Genomic DNA, 15209 nt, shown 5'->3' with positions numbered 1-15209 from the left:
AGTTGCTGCTCGTTTGCATGTGTAATCACAGCAGGCTGGGGCTGGGGGGGGGGGAGTAATTATGTTTTAAAATATCATCCGGATTGTTTTCCATGTGTTCTGTGAGCCCCTGAGTAATTCCGTGCGGTAACGATTCTCCATTGCTTGCCCAATGGGAAATGCCATCTCACCCCCTCCACTGGTGCCCCCACCATTGGCACGAGCCATAGCACTGCAGCCATGGCTGCAGCCAGCCGCCTTACCGGCTCTGCCCCATCTTACGGTATTTGCCGACTTTCGAAGACTCCCTCCTCCACCCTGAATCCAGCCACCGGTGGGTGGAAGGTCATTCCTTCCTTGTGTCTCCTGAGCTGTGGTAAAGCCCTCTATCCCCCCCCCCCCAGGGGGGCCTGAAGCCAGGCCAGGATGGGGTAGAGAGGCCTGACAGCCTGGGGACAATGGTTCTATGACGTGCTGAGGTTGAGCCTGGGCTGCCAGTGGTCCCGTCCTCAGGTCTCCAGTGACTTGCCGGTGGTTTCAGTGTGGGAGCAGTCATCTTCTTCCTCTTAGGATCTTGGTACAACGGTTTCCTGCAGTGAGCTGCTGGGACACCCTCTTCCTCCCCTGCCATTTGCCTTCCTGGGCCGCACAGCAGCCCCTGCTGACCTTGACCCCTGTTCTGGGGTCAGGGCAAGCATGGAGGGACCCAGTGTGCCTCCCTCCCGCTACTTCTGAGGCTGAGCAAGGACTCTGGACTGGCAGGCTCTGGGGGTCCAACCAGCAGGGCTTAAAGCCACCCCAGGCAAGGGAAGGTGACATTGACCAAAAAGAAATGTACTCTGTACCTGACCTATGTAACGGTAACCCTTCTATCCATCAACTTCATAATAACAAAAACACTCATGAAAATCAAACAGGCCACTCCAGCTGGCTGAGGTTGCTAAGTGAGCTGCCACTGCTAGAAGAGGATGGCATCGCACCCCAGAGGGAGGGGCTGGGCCTTCAGGTCCTTCACATGCTAGGCCCTTTTGCTGTGGAGGGAAATAACGTGCATGGAGCAGGTGGGATCTTGGTAAGGATCACTGACAGGAGCAGGTGGGGTCTTGGTGGGGATCATGACTGACAGGAGCAGGTGGGGTCTTGGTGAGGATCATGACTGACAGGAGCAGGTGGGATCTTGGTGAGGATCACTGACAGGAGCAGGTGGGATCTTGGTGAGGATCACTGACAGGAGCAGGTGGGATCTTGGTGAGGATCACTGACTGACAGGAGCAGGTGGGGTCTTGGTGAGGATCACTGACAGGAGCAGGTGGGATCTTGGTGAGGATCACTGACAGGAGCAGATGGGATCTTGGTGAGGATCACTGACAGGAGCAGGTGGGGTCTTGGTGAGGATCACTGACAGGAGCAGGTGGGGTCTTGGTGGGGATCACTGACAGGAGCAGGTGGGGTCTTGGTGGGGATCATGACTGACAGGAGCAGGTGGGGTCTTGGTGGGGATCACTGATAGGAGCAGGTGGGATCTTGGTGAGGATCACTGACAGGAGCAGATGGGATCTTGGTGAGGATCACTGACAGGAGCAGGTGGGATCTTGGTGAGGATCACTGACAGGAGCAGGTGGGGTCTTGGTGAGGATCACTGACAGGAGCAGGTGGGATCTTGGTGGGGATCACTGATAGGAGCAGGTGGGGTCTTGGTGAGGATCATGACTGACAGGAGCAGGTGGGGTCTTGGTGAGGATCACTGACAGGAGCAGGTGGGGTCTTGGTGAGGATCACTGACAGGAGCAGGTGGGATCTTGGTGGGGATCACTGATAGGAGCAGGTGGGATCTTGGTGGGGATCATGACTGACAGGAGCAGGTGGGGTCTTGGTGAGGATCACTGACAGGAGCAGATGGGATCTTGGTGAGGATCACTGACAGGAGCAGGTGGGGTCTTGGTGAGGATCACTGACTGACAGGAGCAGGTGGGATCTTGGTGGGGATCATGACTGACAGGAGCAGGTGGGGTCTTGGTGAGGATCACTGACAGGAGCAGATGGGATCTTGGTGAGGATCACTGACAGGAGCAGGTGGGGTCTTGGTGAGGATCACTGACTGACAGGTGGGGTCTTGGTGGGGATCATGACTGACAGGAGCAGGTGGGATCTTGGTGAGGATCACTGACTGACAGGAGCAGGTGGGATCTTGGTGAGGATCACTGATAGGAGCAGGTGGGATCTTGGTGGGGATCATGACTGACAGGAGCAGGTGGGATCTTGGTGAGGATCATGACTGACTGGCAGGTGGAGCGCTCTCTGTTTTTGCATGGTGGCTTGTTTGCAGACTTGGTGTGGTGTGCCTGCTTGGCAGTTGTGGTGGCCTGTGGGAGTTTGGAGGGGCTGCTTAGGTCACTGGTCCTGCTGGCTTTCCTGAGGCCTGGCCGTTTCAAGGGGAAAGGCTCCAGACAATGCTGGGCAGTATTTGGGGACAGCTGTGTCCACATAGAGTTGATGGGGGCCTCAGCAAGGCCTTGTTCCCCTTGCCCAGGCTGTGGTGCCTGGGCATTCTTAGGGAGGAGCCTATGGCTCAGGGCTATCTGGGGGTCATGTCTGCCAGGCACTGCCTCAGAACTGCAGGTGCAGTGGCTTCTGGACTAAACTGTCACTACCAGAAGCAATTTGTCCAAAACATTTTTGTCGGCAGGAGGCTAGGGCCACCTTGCCTGGTTCTATTTGTAAGAAATATTGTGGAGGGCTGGGATTGTGGCTTAGGGTAGAGTGCCTGCCTAGCATGCATGCAACCCTAGGTTCCATTCCTCAGCACCACATAAACAGAAAAAGCTGGAAGTGGCGCTGTGGCTGAAGTGGTAGCATGCTAGCCTTGAGCAAAAGAATGTCAGGGATCATGCCCAGGTCCTGAGTTCAAGCCCCAAGACTGGCAAAAAAAATAAATAAAAAATAAGAGGACACTGTTCAAGAGGAAATATACTCATTACCAGACTCATGTCATTGTAATTCCTCTCTCTATCGCCTCTAGAACAATAAATTACTTAAGAAAAAAGAAAGAAATATTTAGGAGCAGCTTCGTGCCAGGCTGACCCAGTGCAAGGGCTGTGTCCTCACCGAGCCAGGCCCATGACCCCCTTCCACTGCCCTGTCCCCAGGCGGGCCTGGCGAGGCTGCCTCTTAGATGAAGCCATGCAAGGAGATCCTGGCGTCCAGTCCCTGGGACCTAGGCCCAACTCCACCTGTGCGGTGTGCCTTCCATGGCTTTCCTGATGGCAGAGCTAGTCACTCTGACTGGCTAGATGGTGTGGGTCCCTGGACCTCAGCCTTGCCTGCAGCTCTGAGGCCTCTGGCCGGCGCTCCCGCGCCCTGTTCCCAACATAGCCTTGCCTTCTGCTGCTTTTCTGCTCCCTTTTCTGGAGTTTCCTTCTAGAGCAGGGTTGGCCAACAGGAGAGGGGAGTATGCAGCAGGGGTGTGCAGGGCAAGAGTAGTGGGCCTGATCTCAGCCCCTGGCTGGCATAGAGCAGTTCAGTCTGGGCTTCAGAGTTGTGCATAGTGGGCAGAGGAGAACAGCCATACCCACCTCACCAGCTCTGTGCGTGTTGCAGTCCAAGAGAAGCCGGAGCCCGTGCCGCTGGAGAGCCGCTCATGTGTCCTCATCCGCCGTGACCTGGTGGCCCTGCCTGCCAGCCTCATCAGCCAGATCGGGTACCGCTGTCATCCCAAGCTCTACTCGGAGGGTGATCCCGGAGAGAAGCTGGAGCTCGTGGCAGGTGAGCCCCGCCCGTCCATGGCAGGCGGATGTCCGGACCTATGAACGCTGTGTGCTCGTCGTCAGTTGGTTAAAAAAAGAGAGAATGTCTGATTTCCCTGTCAGAAAGAGGAGTTATTCAATTGAATTAATTTGGTATTTTAATTGAGTCCCCTGGGCTGACCATGTTCCTGATTGGCAGGCTGGCGGTGATGATGAATTTCAGTGTAGGTCACCGAGAGAACTGAGTGGCAAACTAAACAGTACAGCACCTGCCTAGCTAGTGTGAGACTGAGGTCATGCCCCGTACCCCCAAACCAGCAAAGAACCAAGCTGCTCAGGGTTTTCCAGCTTCCTCTCCAGCTTGAGCTCCCAGCTGGAGCTGGGAATAGCAGAGCCTTGTCCGAAGTGGAATGCTGCAGACAGACAGCACCACCAGGCCCGGGGCCCTTCTGCCTGGTGCCTTTGTCAGGAATGTTAGTCTTTGCGTGCTGGGTCCCTCTGGCCTCTTAGGAAAGGACAAAACTTGATAGCACGATGTCTCATTTGGCTTGGAGCCATTATCTAGTAAAAATTTCTTTCTGTGCCAAGAAAGCCTCAGGCGGGCTGGGCAGGCCCCTCGGCCCCAGCCCGCCTCTTCCCGGCCACCCCGTCTTCCTCTCTGGCACCTACCTCACTTGCCTTGCCTTCAGATCCCTCCTTCAGCGGAGCAGGAGCTCCGGGTTCTGTACCTCGTCACAGCTGGCCGTGTGTGGTGTGTGAGGGTGCTTCCCCGGCCACAGGGGGCTGTGGGCACGGACTTCCTCCAAGGAGCGGGTAGGGGGCTGGGATGGCTGATGAGGACCAGAAGGCTCCCGCTCCAGGCGGCCCAAGGCATCCCCGAGTGTGTTCCCCAGAGGCAACAGCTGGGCTGCAAGGCGGGCCCCTCAGCTCAGCCAGCCCCAGCTCTGGGAAGGGGGGACATTCACCCTAAGCAAGACCCAGTTCCTCCTCTGGTCCTTTCACTAAAATCTGAAAGCCCTCTGAGGAAGGATGGCCACCTCTGCTCTTTTTCTGATGGAAGGGGCAGATGGGAAGATTCAGGATCTGTAATCCTGCATTTCAGGCCAGCCTGAGCTACAGACAGAGACCCTGTCTCAAAACAGACAAAAGAGCATTCAGTCCATGCTCCATAATAAATCAGATCACAGCGTCCCAGCAAGATAGTGATGGGAGCAGCTTCTGCACACCCCACCCTGCCCGCCCCGCCCCGCCCCGCCCCGCCCCGCCCCGGCCTTTCCCCGTGGTGCTGGTGTCCTGCAGGCCCAGGCCTCTGTTGACTCAGCCCTCTGCTTACCACACTGTGCTGGGGCTCTTGGGACACAGCCCAGGCCTCCTGGTCACAGGACATTCCTCTGCCCTGGCTGGATTCTCCTGGACATGCTTAGCATTGGTGCTGAACCCCATGGAACCCTGTGAACCTTCTGTCCACCTTCTGCCTGTCTGCTTGAGGCTCGGTGGTTGCTGGGACCCAGAACTGGAGCCGCCCTCCCCGCTGCGCCCAGACCATCTTTCTAGGGAGCTGACCAAGGCTGGCTGCCAATAGCACCTCAGCAGAGCAGGGGAATCTGGGAGTTGGGGACATCTGGGGAGCTGTGGGGCACCAGGGCTTGCCCCAGCCCCAGCTGAACCCAGCCATGGCTCCTAGAACAGGGCCAGCGTGGCCTGGCTGCACCATTGTCAAGACCAGCAGGTGGGGGTGGAGATTGGGCCTGTCAAAGCAGGGGTCCTAAGAGGCCTCAGCCCCTCTCTACCTCCAACACCTGTCCCAGGCTTCTCTGCCAACCCGTTCCACCCCAGAGTCTCCTGGGGAGGAGGGGGCACGGGGTTGCAAGCCCTAGTTTCAGGGTGAAGGGCCTCACATCCCTTTGCTGCCTACAGGCTCTGGTGTCTACATCACACGGGGCCAGCTCATGAACTGCCACCTCTGCGCAGGGGTGAAGCACAAGGTCTTGCTGCGGCGGCTGCTGGCCACTTTCTTTGACAGGTAGGTGGCAGGGGCAGGGGGCAGCTGCAGAAAGTTCTGGAGTAGCCGGGCGCCGGTGGCTCATGCTTGTAATCCTAGCTACTGAGGAGGCTAAGATCTGAGGATCATGGTTCAAAGCCAGCCCAGGCAGAAAAGTCCGTGAGACTCTTATCTCCAATAAACCACTAGAAAACCAGAAGTGGTACTGTGGCTCAAGTGGTAGAGCACTCACCTTGTGCTGAAGAGCTGAGGGACAGCGCCCAGGCCCATGACCTACAAAAAAAAAAGAAAGAAAGAAAGAAAGTTCTGGAGTGTCCTTTAGCTGTCCGGTCATGAAGGTTTGGGCATTTGAAGCCCTCTGCCTTTCCCCAACTTCTGAAAATGGCTTGTCAGTCCATGGTGGGGAAAGCTCCGGGAAGGTGGTCCCTCAGACCAGGCTCTTGGGAGGGGTTGGGGGGGCCCTGGAGTCCCAGAAAGCCCCAGAGGGCTCAAGTCCCCACAAGCAGGAGCAGACGGCCCGGACCCCTGTGCTCACAGATGAGCCGGTCAGCAGAGCCCTACCCCACGGTGAAGCAACCCACAGTTTCTGTGGACCGGGCTTGCTCCACAGAACCCCTCAAGCAGAGGCTTTGCCTTTGCCCTGTCCTTTAGAGAAAGGCTGGTCCTAACTCCAGTGGGCCACGTCCACCTGGCGGGGGGGGGGGGGGGCGGGGGGAGTTGCTGGGTGGAGGAGTCTGCGGTGTGGAGAGGAAGGGCTTGCTCCTTGGGTCACTTCTGGGCCAGTGGCCTCACCGGCCTTTGCTCATCTCTCCACCAGGAACACGCTGGCCAACAGCTGTGGCACAGGCATCCGCTCGTCCACCAGCGACCCAAGCCGTAAGCCGCTGGACAGCCGAGTCCTAAATGCTGTGAAACGTGAGTAGGCCATGGTCTCTGTGGGGCAGGGCTGGGGGGGGGGGGGGAGGGTCCTGGGAAGTCCAGGAAGTCCCTGTGGGGTTCAGATCTGAGTTGGAGGAAGTCTGGGGGGGCCTCGAGGCTGCCTCTCTCAGTACCGCCATCGGCCCATGGCACTGGGGAGAGAGAGAAAAGAGCAGCCAGCGGAGCGCAGTCTGGAGGTGCTAACGTCCTTGGTAGGTTTCCAAGCGTGATGAATTCAGCTGCGAAACTATTTTAATATGTGAAATAGATCTAATTTTCCTTTTTGAACAAAACCCCTTATTTACATGTTGAGGTTATTTTGAGCCTTTGCCATCTGTTCGGCCGGCTTCTGCCTCCCGCTCCTGGGTGCTGGGCGGGGCCCAGTTGTCTGGGTGGCAGGCCGTGCCCGGCCCCCAGCTAGGGAGAGGCCTCGCTGCCTGGCACGTGCCGGGCTGGCCAAGAGCACAGCTTCCTGAGGCCATTGGCCCACGAAACGCTGTCTTCTCTTCTTGCTTAAAAAAAATAAAAAATAAAAATATATATATATATCCCTTCTGAGGCTAATTCTGTTTTGCCATAGAAGGACCTTAGCAGTTAGTAATTACATTCCCAGAATGCAGGTTGACAGCTGAGACCCAGGAAGATGCCGGAAAGGGGGCGGGGGGGCGCATGCTCAGAGGCAGGGCATGGCTCCCGAGGGGATGGGGACTTGCTCCTAGTTCTGTGCCCTTTGAGACCAGAGACCTGGCTTGGCCTGTTGCTCAGTGCTCTCTGGGACCCAATGCCTGGCTTTGGTCTATGACTCCTGGTGGAGAAAGCCAGAGGATTTTTGTTGTGGTTGTCTTTGTCTCTTGTTCACGGGGCCTGGGATGAGGAAGGTTCTGGACAAGCTGAGCTTTTGCTCGTGTTCCCATGTGAGGTGGGCCCTCTGGCCAGTCCTGATTTGCAGTAGAGGTTGGGAGACCCAGAGGGCTTAGACATGGACCTCAGTATGATGGGCGGCCAGGATCTGCCCCGACCGGCCGGCCCTGCCCTCCGTACCACATCAAGGGCCAAGTACTGAGAAGGTGACTGCCGGTGTGGCAGATCCCTCAGTTCAGGCTGAGGGATCCCCGAGGCCACATGGTCTCTGGTGTCCGTGCAGCACAGACAGTCCCAGAGTGTCCCTGGCGGTGGCGCTGCGGCTTGGTGGCACTCGGGCCCCGAGTTTGTGCAGGGCTTCTCAGATCTGTGGCCGCATGGCCGGTGGGGGCCCCCTGACGCCCCGGCACACGTGTCCTTGCAGTGTACTGTCAGAACTTCGCCCCCAGCTTCAAGGAGAGCGAGATGAATGTGATCGCCGCGGACATGTGCACCAACGCCCGCCGCGTCCGCAAGCGCTGGCTGCCCAAGATCAAGTCCATGCTGCCGGAGGGCGTGGAGATGTACCGCACGGTCATGGGCGCCTCGGCCGCCGGCCTGCCCCTCGACCCCGAGTTCCCGCCCGCTGCCGCGCAGGTGTTTGAGCAGCGCATCTACGCCGAGCGCAGGAGCGACGCCGCCACCATTGTGGCTCTGAGAACGGACGCGGTGAACGTGGATCTCAGCGCCGCCGCCAGCTCCGCCTTCGAGGCCAGCGAGGAGGCCGAGGGGGCTGGCTCGGTCATCCAGGAGGTGGCCGCCCCAGAGCCGCTGGCCACCACCGGCCAGAGCCCCTCACAGCCCTTCGAGCAGGGCAGTGCCAGCTCCAGCAGGCCCCAGACGCCAGCAGCCGTGGCGACAAGAAGGCCGGAGGGCACCTACGCAGGGACTTTGTAAGGGGCTGGGGTGGCCAGCCCGAGAGGGACCTAGTACTAAAGCTGCTTGCATGCGTTACTAATACAAACCAATGTGATCAAGCCACTTACCTACTGAACTGCTACTGCTGCCTGACAGAAATGTGATTTTATTCTGCCTGTATTTAAAATGGATGAAGGAAACACATGCATTCATTATACTGTAAAGTTAGGCCGCTGGCCACCCGCTGGCCACCGGCTGGGAGGGTGTCCCAGGCTCCTTTCCGAAACTCCCAGGTCAGCCTCCTGGTGTAGCGGCCCCTTCCCCTCCCTGGGAAGGGGGAGGGGTGGGAGGCCACTTGGGCCCGGGTGCCCAGGCCAGCCCCTGCCTCACCTGCCCTTCCTGTTCCACCTGCCCTGGAAGAGGAAGCCGGGGACAGGTGGGACTGGGGTGCATGACACTCCATTTCTTACCCGTGGGGACCCCCCTGGGTCAGGGGGCAGTGCTGGGCCCCCAGAGGCCAAACTCCTTATTTTTCCTTCTTCCTGAGATGCCACGTATGTGTGTGAGCGTGAATGTGTGAGTGTGAGTGAGTGAAGAGACCGGTGGCCATGCCGTACCCATAGCTGTTGCGGGCACCTGTGGGTGGAGGACCCCAGTTCTCTATCCATGTCCACGTTCTTGCTCTGCCCCACCCATCCCTCAGCCCTGCAGCCCCTCAGTCAGCCTGGAGACCCGGGGCCTGGCCTGCCGGCTCCCAGGAGACCCCCGGCGCCTGGTCTGCTGGCTCCCAGGTCTCCTGTGGCCCTCACCCGGCTGCCCCTCCCCGTGGAGTGGGGCGTCTTGAACCTACCGAATGCGCAGCTCCGCCTCACGTCCTCTGCCTCCCACCCACCCAGGCTTTGCTTCTCTGGTATTTTCGTTTTGTTCGGATGTGTTTCATATATTGTTTGGAAACTTTCAGACCCAATAGAGCAAAAAATCGGGGCGGGACGGGCGTCCCTGTCTCAGCTTACCACATATTGGGGTGCGTGCATGCCCACACCCCCATCCTGCGCCAGCGCCATGCTCCTCCTGTTGGAGGCTGGGCCCAGCAAAGGGCAGCCCAGATGTGCAGACCCCAAGCGTAGAGGTCGGAGGCTGTGCTGGACAGGATGCCCCCCGGTCTGGGCCAGGGCAGGGTTGCCCCTTGAACTTGACCCCTCATTCACGCTATGGGCACGGCACCTCTGTGGTGCCCAGGGCTCCTGGGGCTAGGCCACAGGGCCAGCTTGGCTGGGGTTACAGGTACTAACTCCAGTGGGGACCCAAGGGGTTAGAAAGCACGGAGGAGGGCGGCCGCAGCGCCCGCCTTGAAGTTGTCTGTAAGTGTTGTTCATGGCTGTGGGACTGTGTTCCTAGGGCCATGCCCAGTGTCTCTTCCTGGGCTGGGGACTGTACTGCCCGCAGGACCCAGGCAGCTCTTGGGAAGGCCAAGGACAACCTCGTTCCAAGACTTGAAGAGTCTGTTGCTGCCCCGTCCTCCCTCCGCCCTGATGGCTTCGTGTGCACACAGCTGCGCAGGTGCGCCCCCGCTGGAGGGCCAGAGTCTGGCCGGGGAGCCTGGGACACCTGCGGGCACTGCCTGCCACGTGGAGAGGCCTTGGGGACCCCACAGGAGACCCTCCCCCACTGCGCCCAGCCACGCGTGTGCCTGCCCTCCGGAAAGAGGTACCTCGAGACTAGCCAGCCCCTCCACTCGCCCCTGGGGGGCTTCAGGAGGCTGCAGCCAGCACGGAGGGCATACAGCAGCCCAGGCCTGAGCCCCCCTGCTTGAGGTGGGCCTCTCCCTGCTCCCCACCCCAACCTGAAGCCAGGTGGGTTGGAGACCCAGGGCGGCTGGTGCTAGGAAGAGGCTGTGGAGCGGGGAGGCGGGGCAGCGTTGGACCCCAGTCCCTCTGACCCGAGTTTTCCTTCATCTGTTTCTCCACCCAAATTTGCACTTTAATTTGACCATCCCTGGGGACCTTTGGGGGCGTGAGCCTGCTGTCCTGGCTGCTGACGGAGGGCTTTGTTTCCCCCACTCCACTCCAAGTGGCCTGCCCCCCCCCCATTCCTGGGCTAGCACAGGGAGGGCACCACTGGCCACTGGAGGAGGCCACAGTGGCCGCACAGAACGCCTGGCCGCCGCTCGGGCTAGCACAATGTCCCCGTGACCTCTGCCCCTCCCTCGTTTGTAATCACGTGTCTTTTGTTCTTCTGGGTAAGGAAGGCAAGAACTCTAGGTAAAACTTAAATAATGATGATTAAATGTGAATGGATCTGAGCTCCCCCTGCGCCCTGTGGGCCAGGCCGAGCGTTTTGCACTAATGTGTCCTGCAGTGGACGTGGTAGGGAGCATTTGCAGACGTGCGTGGCAGGTGACCGCACCCGCCTGGGGGGGGGGGGCTCCTTCCGCATCCTGAATGTACCGTGGGGCGGGTGGGCGGCGGGCCTGGGCTCGGGGGGCCTTCCAGAGTGCCTTAGCATCTTTTGATCATTTTTCCCAAGGAAAACCAATTAAGAAAACCGGACCCTTCCCCTCCTTTGTTTACAATGACGAATTCCAGAAATCGGGGCTGTCGTGTCCTGCCAGCGCGACCCTGGCTCGTCCTGACCCTGAGGACGGGAGACGAGCCACTCAGTATTTATGAGATGTCTGCACCTTTATTCCTAAGCTTGACTACTAGCAATACGCATCTACTATATAGAGTCTATTATAGAACTAAGTTATATCGGCGCCTTTCCCTGGAGGATGGTTGGGACTGGACCGTTTTGGAGCGCTGAGGTGGGTGGCTGACCTGGGGTCTGGCTCCCACTCCACCTTCCCTTGCCCTCACAGAAGGGATGGGAGCCCCCTGCCCCCCCCCCCCGGGGCTGCTGGAACAAACGCAGAAGGTCCAGAGGAGAGGACCAGAGACGGGACAGATCTGTGAGCTCAGAGGAGCCGCCCGCTACTCGGCGGCTCAGTACTTGAATTCTGTCTTGTTTTCAGCACCGGGTCTGCCACCCGAGTTCTCTGTGGTTGCTTACGGTTGCATCCGATTTGGTGTCTTACTTTGCCCCTGAATGTGGACGCAGCTGTGTGTGTGAAGCAAGGAGGGGGAGAAGACCCTGGCCCCCTGACCCCGGCATGTCCGTGTGGGGTGCTGGCCGGGCCGGCGGGCGTGGAACGCTGGCTGTGTGGTCTTGTCTTCCGTGGGAAGTCCTTGGTGTTGGCGTTTAAAGCTGAGGGGAGGGCAGAGGAGGGGCCTGGCCAGGATCTGCCCTCCAGCGCACAGGCGTGCTGGGGTTCATTTTCTAGGCCCAGCACCACCCTAGTCCCGCCCTGCCCGGCCATGCTCAGTTTGTGTTCCCCGCAGGCTGATTGTTAGGCAAGTCTGGTTGCTGGGGTGAGAAGGGCTGGTGCCAGTGGAAAACTCACCGAGTTTGCCCGCCTCTCCGGCAGGCCGTGAACCCTTTGTAGGCCGGGAGCTTGTGGGGGTCTCAGCTTTAATTACTGCTGCCACTTTGGCGGCTTCATTCCTCGTGAGGTCAGCCTGTGGCCCCCGCCCCCAGGGAGTGAGGGAGTGTCTAAAATGGCAAAGGTGTTTTGCTTCCGTTTGTTTTTGTCTTGTTTTCTTGAAAATGACCAGGAAAATTATGCAGAACCTAACGCACTCAAGTTGGACAACCTGCTTGTGTTCTGGTAGTCGCCTCCATTGTAAAGTGAGAGTTTTGCACACGATTGTGATTTTTATGTCAAAAGAAGCCAAAACTTGCAATACTATTTTTAGCAGACAAAAAAGAACTAAGTATAAAATGTATAAATATTTTTGACTTGAACATTTGGGTGGCACTGGGTACAAATAGAACATTCATTCCTTCGACAGGATGTTTGGAGAAAGAGAGACTTACAAGGCAATGGTTGCTTTAAAGGGTGTGTCTAGGGGTTAAAGTAGTACTGTAACTCACGACTGTTAAAAAAATGTTAATAAAATAAACTTCCTGTGCGACCAAGGAGGGCTTCGCAGAACCGCTGAGTTCGATTCCGCCAGTGCTGGCTTTTTCTGTTGTGGTTTTGTGTTTTGTTTTGTTTTGTTTTGCAAGGAGGAGGAAGCCTTTGTTTTGTCCTTCCTGTGTCCTCACTCTCTTTCCGTGCTGTGACCCCTTAGAGATAAGACTATTACTTTGTAGCCATGGCTGACAACTTGTATCAATAACCAAGACAGCAACAACATCCGAAGTGACCAGGGAAACCGGCCTTGAGCGCCTGCTCAGAGCTGTTTTGTAAGGTGGAAGTCCACGACACACAAAAGGATGTCACCATTAATTGTAAAGCGCTTTGTAAAATTCACATTTACAGAATAATAAAGTCAATTCAAACCCATGTTTCCTGGACTTTGCTTGCCTAGCTAGGTCGGCGGGAATGAGGAGAAGTCAGGCTGGACTGTGGGACTGTGGGGGGCTGGGGCACCACAGAACCTCTGTTTTGGGATCCAGGACTGTTGGAGTCCCTGGGAGCCAGGGCGGGGGCACTCCTGGGGCCCACAGCCCCCACAGAGGAGCAGGATCTGGGCACTGGGTGCCTGACACCCTGTTGTACACGAGGGGGCCATCCTTACAAATAATGCTGAGCCCACGGGGCAGAAGGGGAGCTCGCCTGGTTTGGGGGTCTTGGGTTTTGTCTTATTCTGGGGCTGAGCTCAAGGTCTTGGCAGCGCCCCTTAGCTTTTGTGCTCATGGTGACCCCCTTCCACTTGAACCACAGCTCCACTAACAGCTTTTAGGTGGTTAATCCATGGTCTACCCTAGATAGGATCATAGCGGTGGGCCGGCAGCACCCAGCTAGGCCCTGCCACCCACAAGGAGCACCTCCTCCCTCCCTCCTGTCCAGGCTCAGCCCCACTGGCCTCCAACTTTCCTTGGCCACCACCTGGGCCAGGCTTCTGGGGTCCGGGGTGAAGGCCATCGTCCTCCCACTCCACGTGGTTCCCGTTCTGGACTCCCCCTGAGCAGGTGGGGCTGCATTCATCACAAAGCCACTCCTGTGGCATCCTGCTCTGGGACGGTCCGCGGGTGCCTACCACATCTACATGGAGGGCTCCACATTCCTGCAAGCCGGAGTCCCTGCGGGGGTCACCTCGGGTTATCTGGGAGGCACTTGATCCACCTCTGGCTCCACGTCCCCCCCTCTTTATTTTTGTGCTGGTCCTGGGGCTTGAACTTAGGCCTGGGTGTTATTCATGAGTGGCTTTTGCTCAAGGCTAGCGCTCTACCACTGAAGCTATAGCTCCACTTCTGGCTTTTTTGGTAGTTTATTGGGAGATAAGTGTCTCACGAAGCCAGGCACCAGGGGCTCACACCCATCATCCTAGCTGCTCGGGAGGCTGAGATTTGAGGACCGCAGTTCCAAGCCAGGCCAGGCAGAAAAATCCCATGAGCCTCATCTCCAATTAACCATTCAGAAACCTGAAGTGGCGTGTTGCTTAAAGGCTGGTGGAGTGCTAGCCTTGAACAAATATGCTCAGGGACATTACCCAGGCTCTGAGTTCAAACCCCACAAGCAACCAAGAAAGAAAAGTCTCATGGACTTTGCTGTGCAGGCTGGCTTTGAACCATGCTCCTCAGATCTCATCCTCCTGTGTAGCTGGGATGACAGGTGTGCGCCCTGGCAGGGACTCTGGCCCCCTCTCGGGTCTCTCCAGTTCTGCCCCGCGGGGAGGGGAGCTGGATTTATTTGCTCACCTGTTTGTTGCGCTGGGGCCCCACTAGAGGGTGCATGGCCGCAGTGTGGGCACGTGCATCCTAACGGGGCTCATGGCGGATGAGGGACTGATTTGGGGCCATCCACGCCACCCCACCCTGTGGCTACGCCCCCACCACATGTGTCCATGGGAACCTGGTCCCAGCAGAAATGGGGATGACCAAGCCTGCCCCTTCCACCCCACTGCCCAGCCCAGCTCCAAGGACCTGCACGACACCTGCACACCCGTCCCCCTCAAAACCCTCTTCCTTCCTCCCTGCTCGCCTCTGCCACTGCTGGCAGCACCTGTGCTGGCCGTACCAGCCCACTAGAGCACTCTAGGGGCTGCTGGATATGTTCACTTGAGCCCCTGCCCAGGGGGGTCCCGGCTCCCTGCAGATAGGACAGCAGAGACTCTGGCAACCTAGATGTATGGAGGTGGGGGCTGCCACAAGGGTCAGAAGCCAGGAACTGGCTCTTCCCAGCCCTTCCCAGTGCTAAGCCTCCCTGGGTTTTCAAGAAGCAAGGAGCTTAGCAGTTGTAGGCAGGGCTGCGTCCCCAGCCTGTGCTCTTCTCTAAGCCCTGTGCCTTTGAAGCCTCAGACAGAGCAGCTGAGGCCTCAGAACCTCAGAGCTGCGGTGGGCCCGCAGCCCACACCGACCCTGCTGCGGGGAGGGGCTGCAGTGCCCGCAGGACCCAGGGCCTTCGTCCTGGCTCCTGGTGCTCCTGCACAGAGCCAGGAGCCCTGGGAGGGCAGAGTGGATTCCCTCAGGCAGGGCACAAAGGCTTCCTGGTGGGCCGGGAAGTAGAGGAGGCTGGGGGCCATGCTGAACACCTGGCCAGCCCCTCACCTTGCTGGACCCATGTCTGAGTCACATGCTCTCCCACCGCCCATAGGAAGGAGGAGCGACTCGGCAAGCCAGGCTCCTGGGGAGGCGTTGCTGGAAACGACCCCACAGCCTGGTGGAAGGGGCTCCGGGCCTGCGTCTGTCATCAAAGCGGGGTCCTGGGGTCTGTGACAGCCCTGCCCCGTGCTCGGGCCAGCGTCAGCAGGACAGGCCACAGGCCA

General features: G+C 58.3%; 1 protein-coding gene across 1 annotated transcript in view; it reads left to right on the top strand.

Annotated features, from left to right (window-relative positions):
• The window catches only part of Nacc2 (NACC family member 2), a 73170-nt gene extending 60386 nt beyond the window's left edge, over positions 1–12784 (top strand). The window contains exons 3-6 of the mRNA XM_042681165.1: positions 3577–3741; positions 5640–5745; positions 6542–6639; positions 7928–12784. Of these exons, the coding sequence (XP_042537099.1) occupies positions 3577–3741; positions 5640–5745; positions 6542–6639; positions 7928–8439 (881 nt within the window). The 3' untranslated portion in view covers positions 8440–12784. The remainder of the gene's footprint in view (positions 1–3576; positions 3742–5639; positions 5746–6541; positions 6640–7927) is intronic.
• Positions 12785–15209: the final 2425 nt, after the last annotated feature.

This window comes from Dipodomys spectabilis, unplaced genomic scaffold, assembly GCF_019054845.1.
Source record: "Dipodomys spectabilis isolate Male_0828 unplaced genomic scaffold, ASM1905484v1 ptg000067l, whole genome shotgun sequence".
NCBI classification, from domain to species: domain Eukaryota; kingdom Metazoa; phylum Chordata; class Mammalia; order Rodentia; family Heteromyidae; genus Dipodomys; species Dipodomys spectabilis.
This window is presented reverse-complemented; position numbering and strand designations above follow the sequence as displayed.